We start from the raw sequence: 11,079 nt of genomic DNA, 5'->3' as shown, positions 1-11,079 counted from the left end.
GAAAAAATGTTTGGCATTTTTTTCTAATCTGATATTTGGCAGTTTTTAAGTTCAGTCAAGTCTTATGCATCTTATCTGCATTCCCACATTAATTTTAATTATTAAAAGCACTTAAATAAGAAACAATCAGGATATTTTAGAATTCAAAGTTAATACCGGTTTTATACATCATAAGTATTTCTATGGTAGAAAATTAAAGGTGAAAATAAGATTATAAATTCACTGTGGATCCATAAAAGAAATAAACATGTTTCTCAAAGCAAGTCAATAGTAGAGATATCACATAAGGGTATACAATACAGGCAGATATATTATAAGCTGTTTGAGCAGTTCCGTAAAAACCAATATAGTTTCTATGAATAAATTTATTTTAAATTAATAAATTATTCATAATTAAAAATTTGAGTTTTCATAAATAATAATAGACTATATATTGAGTATGTGGGATTCCCACAAACAATAATACTTCAACATCATCTCATCCAAATATTGGTTTAGTTATTCAAATGCATTTGAAGATTACATTCGACTGGTCTGTAACACTGAATTCCAGACTAAATTGATAGCAATTAAATATATAGTGCTGTCTGCTTATTCTTCACATCATCAGAGGATGAAACTCTTTTCATAAGAAACATGATGCCCACACTGGTTACATACAGTGATCCAGTTAGTTTGCATATTTATGGAGAAAGCGTTCAAATGCATCATAGATGGCTCGTCTAAAATTAAAAATGAAAGAAAAACTAGTAATTAGCAAGGTGGGGGGAGGAAACAGTGCTTTTACTATAGGTTATTTCCAGAATTACCTGTGGCTTTTAACTGACCTCCTCTCCAGATAGTTGTGAAAGAGGCAGTTACCTGAGGGTGTTTGTATCCATGTTACTTCACCACCACTGGAAAACTGCAAATGTATTTCCGGTTCAGAAGCACCATTTTCTTCTGTGCAGTACTTTTTGTGCCTTCAGATTTATATATGTTTACATATATGTGTAATACATAAAATGATAAAGGAACTGGTTTCCTTTTCGTCACTTCTTGAATATTAACTGGCTACATAACTTTTCAGAATGTAGTATTCATTCTATTTCAGATTATGGTATAGATGCTTTTTCTTTATAAAACAAACATGTTCCTAGCAACTGAACTTAAAATCAAAAGCCTTAGTTTCCTACATTAACTTTACTAGGTATTTTAATATCTTTATTGGAAAGGAACAGTCAAATTGATCTGGCCCAGGTCCATATCATATTATTTTTAAAGCTAGTTTTGGTTTTTTCATGTTGTGAAATTCTACATTTTCACTGGAGAATGTTCAGAAAATCCAAAAATACAGAAAGGAGAAAAAGTCAGAACTCCACCACTCTAAGGTATCTACTTTAATGTTTTCATATATTTCCTTCAGGCTTTTTTTTAATGCATATGTCTATATTTTTACCCAGTTTAAAAAATAACTATGAGATGATATTCTATATCCTACACATTTGACTAAGCATTTCCCCACATCCTTAAAAAAAGATTAAGATTATAAAAATATATAACCTTTAAAACTGGCAGCCTCCTAATAGATTATGATTTCCAATATAACGGGAAGACAGCTTTCCATTACACTTGTATAGTATTACACTTGTGTATGTTTGGCTCAAAAATTGACTCTCGTAAAATGTAACAAACAATGAGAAGGGAAACAAATTAAAGATGGACATTTGCATGTTGGTGTAAACACATTACGAGATTGTGTTTTAGGGCGAGTATGAGAGCAGCAGTTGACTGCAGGTGAGAGAGGGCCCTGAGGTGTCTGTCCACTGGACAGGTTTTTCCTCTGAGTTAGTCCTGGATACTTGCTCTGTTAGAATAAATTTACTTGATCTCCTGATGCCTAAGCTTGCAACCTAGGCTTGTGTAAATGGTATGAGGGCAGTTAGGAAAGGTATACCTTTTAAATCATTTTAATAGTCTCTATTCACTTACAGTATCAATCAGTTCTAAATAACTTAAAAGAAAATATCAGAGCATACAAAGAAGTGGCTTCTTTTACATCTGGTGAGTGAAAAGAATGAATTTTTAAAAATTCTATTCCAATATCATCTAAACTTTGTTCAAAATTTTGAAGTGACTGGTGGGGAGTAGGAGAGGCCAAATAGCTTAGTAGTGACTCTGCACCTGAGAAAGCTATTTAATCTTTTTTGTCCCCTGTATTTGTATAAAGGGGTTAATAACATATGAAGCAATTGCTCTAGTACCTGGCACACAGTAACAGCTAACATTTCTCTCTTTCTCAAATGAAGCCTTTAAATGAACACTTGTTAGTTTTTACAGCTGACTTTGATTATATCTATTCTTCCTAATGCCTCCCAGCCACACTTCCATTTAGATACATAAAAGAGAAAAATAAATTTGATACTGATTTACTAAAGCAAGCATGTGGGTTGTCTGCATTCACAAATAGAACTTTAGACTCTACTTGAGCAACCCTAGCAACCCTAAGTACTCACAATTCTTGTTTGCTGTGCAAGAGAGTCACACTGGGTAGGTAGTCTGTTCACTTAGCAACTAACAGGGACTCAAATGCTGAATAAATAATTTTTAAAACATTGTATAATAAAAAGGTTTATTATATGCTTCAGGACATTACAGACTTAAAGAATTACTCCAGACATCTAAAAGGTTATATCTGTAAGTTGAACTAAATAAGTAACAACAAAGAATTATTAAAAAGAATTAAAACATGTCAAACATAGCTATTCAGCTGGAAGTTTTTGAAACTTTATTATACACAGGGCACTGATCTAAGCACTTTATGTGAACTAGTTTATTTAACCATTAATAATTATTATAGTCCAAGGATACCTTTTACCATCAAATTGAATAGAGGTAGAAATAATGCAGGATACCAAAAACTAGTTATAGCATAGTTTTTATAAGTTATAACAAATAGTGGAATCATAAAAGGTTATTAACAGTAAAACCAATATTTCACTGCTCACTTAGTTCAGTATTCACTTGCTACTGAAAAATATTGCTGGATTTTCCACAGATGCTCAGGCCATTCTGAGAGAACATTAGAGTGGAGTGAAAAACTCAAGATGAATTAAGCAAGTTTTATAAACCTGGTATTCCTCCCTATTCCCTAAAATGCCTGGTCATAAATATCTGAAGAGGGGAAACCACACAATAAAGCATGCCTATCATATGCTACTAGTTCTCTAAAAAACAAAAACAAAAACAAAAACAAAAACAAAAAAAAAACGTAAGAGGACAAGAAAGGAGAGAGTACCACAATGTGAAATTGAAGGAGGCAGGAAGAAATAAGACTAAAATGTATGATAAAAATACCCAATCTTTTGTTAGTTGTTACCAAAAAAAAAATCCAATAACAAACAACAAATAAATAGACACCTATTTAGACCAATCATCTTACCTGAAGAGTCCTTGTTTAAAAAGATAAGCACTAATGTGACCCCCTTCTAGATAGCGAATTTCACAGCCTGGCCAAATTTCTTGTAGACTTCGAACTCCTGTTCGTGGAATATAGGCATCTTCTTTGGCTTGAACCACTATGATGAGGCTTGGGTCAACTGGAACTAGGTACAGGATTTTTTTAAAAATGCAACATATGTACTTTAGAAAATCTCTAAGGTTTTTATATAAGTACTATTAATTGTATTAGAAATACAGTATATCATACAACGCAGTAAATGAAACATCTGTCAAACTAGAACTCTTGTTAAGATAAATACAACTATAATATCAATATTCATCTCTAATACAGTGAGATGAAAATTCTAAAGCTGAAAAATCCAGTGGTTTTAATGAACTAATAAGATGGCCTTAGATTTTCAAGAATAAAATATATTTAAATATTAACTTATCTTGAAAAACACATTCTAGAGCTGATAAATATACTCCTGAAAATACAAAATTATAAAGTATCTTTAAAATTATTTCACAAATATTTACACACCAGCAAATATTCTCAATTTCATATAAAAATCCATACCTGAGAAATTTGCTACATGAGTACATTCATCCATGACTCCTTTCATAAATATTAAAGATTCTTTCTGAAGATTCTTTCTTCTTTGTTCTTTACTGAGTAAGTGGTGTGCCTGAGGATTACAACTTGTATAACTACTGTTGTTGGTTGGAAGTGTTTGCTTGAAGCACTCCATCTTAGAGGTATCTTGCAACAAGAGTCTTTCTGATGTGGCAATGAAAGATGTTTTACTAGATTTATGGCACTCAGCAGGTTTTGGGGATACCACCTGGTCTGTCATATCTAAATTTAAAGTTCCAGAAACCAGACTAAGGTTAGTGAGCTTGTCTGCACTGCTAGGGAAGTATTTCACGAACTCCTGTCCCATTTTGAAAGAATCTGTCTGAATATAGGGAAGAAAAGAAAACATAATTTAATATAATATAGGATTTTATTTATCAACCTGTTAAAGAAATCACAAATGTCCGTCAATGAATAAATGAGAAAAAAATGTGGTATATACACACAATGAATTATTCGGTCTTAAAGGGGAAGGAAATTCTGACACATGCTAAAACATAGACAAGTTTTGATGACATTATGCTAAATGAATAAGCGAGGCACAAAAGGACAAATATTATGATTCCACTTTTATGAGGAACCTAAGGTAGTCAAATTCATAGAGGCAGAAAGTTGAATGGTGTTTGCCAGGGGTGGGGCAGGGACAGGGAATAGGTTGTTTAATGGGGACAGATTTTCAGTTTAAAGAGATGAAAAATTCTGCACTTGGATGGTGACGATGGAGATGATGGTCGTATAACAATGTGAATGTACTTAATACCACTGAACTGTGCAATTAAAATGGTTAAAATGGTACGTTTTATGTTGTGCATATTTTACCACAATTTAAAGAAAAAACCTGAAAAGATGTCAAATTTTAACTGAGAACCAAGATGAATGATATATTTTACTGCTAAATGTTTCCTACTGAACAATAAAGGGTATCATTTATTCTGTCTCATGTTTTTATTGCTGAAGTTTGGAAATCCATGATCTGCTAGAACTTCCAAAAGTCTTATGAGTATATCCTGGCATTAATACATCAGCCAATCTAAATCCCATTTTTAGGCTGAACTAAGAATTAAAATTATCAAGGAAAATACACTGCCTTTTAAAATCTCAAAAGTATGTCCTAAGTTTAAGGACTTACAAATACAACAGAATTTAATAAAAATAAACTGTGTCAAATACTAAAAGCAAAGACAGAAGACAAAAATGATAGCCTGGGAAAATATATTTGTAACCTATATGACAAAAAGTTAATTGATTTATTAAGAAACAAGTGAATAAAAAGCCCAAAATCATAACAGAAAAGATGGGCAAAGGATATGCATATAAGGTCAGAGAAAATAAAATACAGATTGCTCTTAAATTTATAAACATGTTTAATTTCACTAAAAATTAAGTAAATTAAACAAAAACTACCAATTTTCATTATCAGGTTGAGCAAAATTGTAGGTTTGATAATACACTGGATTTGTGAACTTACTGGGAAAAAGACACACATGTTCCTGCTGGTAGTGTAAACTGACACAACTAGGATTAGACAACCTAGTTAACCACATTACAAATGCATATACCCTTCAACTCAGCAACAACGAAATTTCTAGGAATTTACAATTGTGAAATGATGTATGTATGAGTCACTCATTGAAGCATTGTTTTTTAATAGCGAAAGATGAGAAACATCAGTCTGTTTTAAAAAAGGATGAAAAATTGGTTGAGGGCAAGGAAAAAAGAAAAAGAAAACCACCACCTGGTTAACAGAACAAATCACTAAAGCCATCCAGACAGGGACATGTAAGATCAAAGCATCTGAGAATTAATTACTCAGAGTGGCACACAAACAGATTAAACTTCTTTTGATAGGGAAAACAGTTTTTAAAACAAAAACAGAAGGAAGCCATTTTGACATTTCTGCATATTCATTGCTCTGAACTAGCTCTAACAGACAAAAAAGACTCGTATACAACCACCAAGCCAGAGGCACAGAGAAAGTAGTGCTGGGTAAGAATACACTGCCATTTCAGACCAAAATTTATGAACCTCCCTTTAAAAAAACCCATGTTTTAAGATCTCAAATATAGGTATCTTTCTGATTGCATGGGTAGTTGACCACAAGGAACTAATTAGTAGTTAGAACTATTTTCTAACAAAGCTCGAAGGCAAGAAATTAACTACCCTTTGAGGTTATGCAAGATAGACTTAACTTTGTAAGTGAGGTTTATAAGTGATAAAATTATAAATGAAAAGTCCTCATTGACAGAAAAATTCCATTTCTGAGATTTCTTGAGATTCTCTAGATGTCTCAAATGATGCATTTTATTTTAACTTTCAGAGTGATTGTGCAAAATTTTTAAATTTGTGAAAAGAAAATTCATGAAAAGAACTGGTCACCTTAGCAGTGTAATAGGGAACCCATTCATCATATTGGCAAATTAAGAGAAGCATTTATCCTGCCTTTCCTATATGAACTGAATTATTAAATAAGAGATGAGGTAAGTACATTTTTTATAAAAGTCTTCAAACTAATGACAGAATTAGAATATCAGCATTTTGCAACCCTCAACAAATAAAATGACACAGGCATTACACATCAATGGAGGCTTAAACCACAAACAAGAGACAACAAAATATTATATGCTTCCCATATTCTTACCAAAGAAAAAGTTTAATCAAGCCTATACACCTAGTTGCCAATTTGCAGGCAATATAGAGCATGGGGGAACATGCTAAACTGGACCATGAGGATGCAATCAGAAAACTCTAGACTGTGAGCAACTCTACAGGTAAATAACCCAAGTTCTTCAACGGAAAAATTTTAAGGGAAAGAAAGGGATGGAAGAGAACTTACAGATCAAAAGATACTGAAAAGAAACATCTAATAAAAACTAGTGTCTAGGGGTATACATTTAGACAATAAAATTATTTTAAAGATGAAGTAATTACTATAAAAATCAGGATGACGATAACTGATAGCAGGGGAACGGGGGGCCTTTGATGAGGGCACACTGAAGTAGTTTCCAGGCTGGGAGTCAGTTTCTGAGCCGGGCAGTCGAGTTCTATTTATTACAAGTGTGTTTGCCATTTAATAAATGTAGTTAGCTATACATTTGCTTTGCATGACTATCTGTACCTGTATTTTATTTTAAAATGAATTTTAAAAGGTAACAAATAGTACTGCTTTCTTAAAAAACTGCAATTCTTTTTAAAAATTTGTATCATTAAACAATCAATTTTTCTCCCAATGTTATGCAGAAATTAAAAATACTTACTCCACAATATTCAAGCATTTGAATAATTTCTTCCTCATAAACTGTCTGTGTGTAATATTGTTTTTCCAGCTCCCTCCAGTTGATTGATTTACTCAGCACGCCCTGAAATAACAAACTAAGATCAAATCACACCACAAAATATTTTGTCTAAAAATTTTATTATTACTGTGTAGAAGAGTTAACGTAGCAGGCTTAAGGTTTCCCATCTTTAGAAAGGCCTGCTTGTAAGGTTGGCCCTTGACTAAAGTCTGGGAACTTGACTAATAAACAGTTCTTTACCCTGATATAAAACTTCCTAAATTATAAAGTAGGTCTCTGTGCCTGAACTGCTTGTACAAACAATATAGTTTCTGCTGAACACCTGCTTTCCTTCTGGAACCCTGGTACATGCTAGGCAGAGGGTTCCTAAGTGACTGACCCCTGATGAAAATCCTGGACTCCTAGGCTCAAGTGAGGTACACTAATAGACAATACTTTGCACATATTGTCACAATTCATTGCTGGAAGAATCAAACTCATCTTGAGACTCCAGTGAAAGCCCATGCCTGGAATCCTCTGGACTTCGCCCTGTGTACCTTTCCCTTTGCTGATTTTGTATTATATCGTTTTGCTATAACGAGTCTTAGTTATGATACCACCACATGCTGAGTCCTGTGATTCCTTTTAGTGAATCGCCAAACCTGAGGGTGGTTCTGGGAGCCCCCCAAACAATTACCTTTAATCATATATAACTATCTAAATTTTAATTATAATTAAGTTACCGTAGTGAAGACCCCAGATGCTGTGGACCAAGACAGACATGGAATCAATGGCATGGGCTTAGGCCAGTTGGATACCGCTAAGGAAGCCATCTGTAATATGTTAACAGAGTCAGTTAGACAGCTTCTGTTTAACCTTTCTAGTCATTAAAGTAAAAAATAATATTAACTAGAACTTTGTGTAGTAGTTGGTGAGATAAGACACGAACACAAAGTCTCTATAGACTCATGAGACTATCCAGCAACCTCTTCAAACTTCTCAAATCATAAATTCAACAACAACATATAACTTAGAAAAGCAATAAAGTATATTGGAAAACTTTAACTTCCAGATCCTTCACAGAGAACTACTTCCTATTGGGTAAACATAGAGCTTAATAGGCTGACATGTAGATGCTGGGTAGCAGGCTAAGCACACTCACCACCTAAGTTACTTGCTCAGGTACAGCAAAATCACAACTATAAGATCTCAGACCCTTGAAGTTGACTGAGAGATGCCAAGAACTTGGTAAACTACAAAGCAGAATATATAACTGATGTAAAATGTGTTTAGAGAGTGGAAAAGTTATTTTTGGCTAGAGGAATCAGAGAAGGCTTCATGAAATGGCTGCACCTTTTAGGGAAAATGAAAAATGGGGTCTTGTCTTCCACATAAAGAAGACAGCATGATCAAAGGCAAGATGGTAAGAAAGCAGAGTTTGGTAGGGGAACAGCCAATATACTTCAACTCGGCTGGTCACCAGGGCACATGTGGCCAGTGGGGTCAGGGAGATAGGTACAGCTGGAAAGGTTGATCGGGCTCAGATTTGAGGTCCCTTTGCCCTGAAGATAAAGGGGAGTTAATAAAGAGGTGTGAGCAAAGAGTGGCACTGTCAAAGAAGTGATTCAAGGGAGCAAAAATGAGAGTAGTTTATAGGATTGATTAGAGGATGAGATTTGGGATAAGAAAACCAGTTAAGAGGCAATATCCAGGTGAAATCATAAGGCCTTGCCCTAAGTCATAACAATGGAAACTACTAGGTAGGAAAATAAATCCTTTTCCATTTTTCAGTTTCATTGTCTGATAGTTTTGAATTTGAGTAAGTTTTTAAAGCTAATTTTACCAGCTTCACATTTTGGTATTATGAATGAGAAAGTTTTTGAACTTAATTTTATAATTCAAATTAAGATCTTATAGCAAATAATATATTTGTTAATGTACTGAGTGACTAATACATCCAGGTGATGAACCAGGTTATATTCCTGGCCCTCACTGAATCTGCTGCTTTACGGAGCAAACAAGTACTAATCACAGTACAGTGAAATAAGGACTAACAATGGGAGATGAAACGTACTCTGGAGTAAGGAAGGCTGGGAGTCAGGAGGAGCTTCTCATAGAAAGTAAGCTCTAAAGTGGAACTAGAGGAGCGAGCTGTTATTCAGTCAGGTAAAAGGAAATGGAGGGGGCACTAGAAGGGTCCCAGCACCCAGCGTAGCTAGAGCCCAGTGCAACAGTAGGCCTCAGGCAGGTTTTAAGCAGGACAAAGCAGAGATCAGATTTAGTAAGATCACTAGGGTGTGGAGAAAAACTGTTAAGAAAAATATTAATTAAAGACTAGAGATAGAGTGATCAAGTAGGAGGCCACTTTAGTGTACTCTAGAAGACACAAGTAAAATAGGTTGGTGTTGCCAGGGATAGAGCTAAGAGATCAATGAAAAGTATTTTCTGAATGAGCTATTTTCACCAATTTAACAGCAAAATAAGACATTATGCTTGAAACTTGAGTTGTTTTATAATCAACTTTTAACAATATTAAATCCAATACCTGAGCTATAATCGTGGAGAAAGCACAATCAATGCCTATATAAATCATACAAAAAAATAATACCATTATTTCACAACTGGAATGAAAGTTTAGAATGTTTCTGCTTTCACCAAAACTAAAATTAATTCTATACCTAAAGTGAAATTTTAAAATAACTAGATTCCCCAGATCTTATAAACATAATCACAATTAAATATCAGTTGAAATGAAAGGCTTACATGTCCTCCCATGGATATCCCGGTCATTCCTAGAGGTCCGTACCCTTCCCTCTCCAGCCAGTGCAAGAGAGCCGTGGACTCTAAAACAAGAGCTCCTCCCATCACAAACAGGTCTGACACATTCTTTAAGCTGGACCTTCTAGCCTCACAAAACAAAGAAAATTATTTTTTGTATTTACATTTTAATATGCAAATTTACTACAGGAAGCTAGACTTCAATGTCTTCTTTTAAAGGACAAGGACAGCTAAGTAAAACAATGGACTAAGTGATGGAATCAGAGTGCTGCTAATATTGTTCTATATATTAATCATCTAAAACTTACATTTAAAAAGTTGTATCTGCTCTACAGCATATAATCTTTATTGAATTTCAGCTATTTAGCTATTCTGAAGTCCAGAAAAGAAAATCTTATTTGATGATATTTTAAGAACTGATAAAATATTTATGGGAAAATAACAGTTCTATTCTGTCAATTTTTAAATTACTATTGATATAAGAAAAAACAAATTTATAGTTGTCCCCACTTAGAAAGTACTACAATAGAACTTAAAGCATAACGTTTTTAAAAAAGCAATGTAAAGAATTGAACCAAATACTAGGCTCATGTATTACCAAAACACTTAAGTACGTTGTTTAAGTTTATAAATATACAATTTATAATTACAATAAAACATTGAAAAGAAATTTTTATAAAAATACATATTTCGATTAAATAAAAACCAATTTAACTGGAATTTTTGTTTTAGAAACTGATTTTACATGAAAGTACATTTCCTTATAAGAAGTAATTACATCTTTAGATTCCAGAACTATTCTTAAATGGTGAGAGAAAACAGTATTATTTTATTACTAAAGTGACCAAGTACAATCTATTTTTCAAAATTTATTTCATATAAAGACATACATAATTGACTATTAAATGAAACCCCTAAGTATACAACAATTTATTTTATCATTGGTTATTTATTATACTATGCAAAATAATT

The 11,079-nt window shown here is 33.3% G+C and overlaps 1 protein-coding gene across 12 annotated transcripts in view; it reads right to left on the bottom strand.

The window, feature by feature from the left end:
- Nucleotides 1-478: 478 nt before the first annotated feature.
- Nucleotides 479-11,079, bottom strand: part of ABHD18 (abhydrolase domain containing 18) — a 33,973-nt gene continuing 23,372 nt past the window's right edge. For 10 of the 12 annotated variants that reach the window (XM_015593933.2, XM_015593934.2, XM_015593932.2 and 7 more), the window contains 6 exons: nt 10,093-10,231; nt 8,073-8,162; nt 7,312-7,413; nt 4,001-4,379; nt 3,422-3,584; nt 479-722 (listed from right to left, as the gene is read on the bottom strand). In XM_015593933.2, the coding sequence (XP_015449419.1) occupies nt 671-722; nt 3,422-3,584; nt 4,001-4,379; nt 7,312-7,413; nt 8,073-8,162; nt 10,093-10,231 (925 nt within the window). In that variant the 3' untranslated portion in view covers nt 479-670. Of the gene's footprint in view, nt 723-3,421; nt 3,585-4,000; nt 4,380-7,311; nt 7,414-8,072; nt 8,163-10,092; nt 10,237-11,079 lie in introns of all 12 variants that reach the window. The other 2 variants (XM_025050908.1, XM_025050910.1) reach the window with 1 other exon arrangement.

Source organism: Pteropus alecto, unplaced genomic scaffold (assembly GCF_000325575.1).
Source record: "Pteropus alecto unplaced genomic scaffold, ASM32557v1 scaffold17, whole genome shotgun sequence".
Lineage (NCBI taxonomy): Eukaryota > Metazoa > Chordata > Mammalia > Chiroptera > Pteropodidae > Pteropus > Pteropus alecto.
This window is presented reverse-complemented; position numbering and strand designations above follow the sequence as displayed.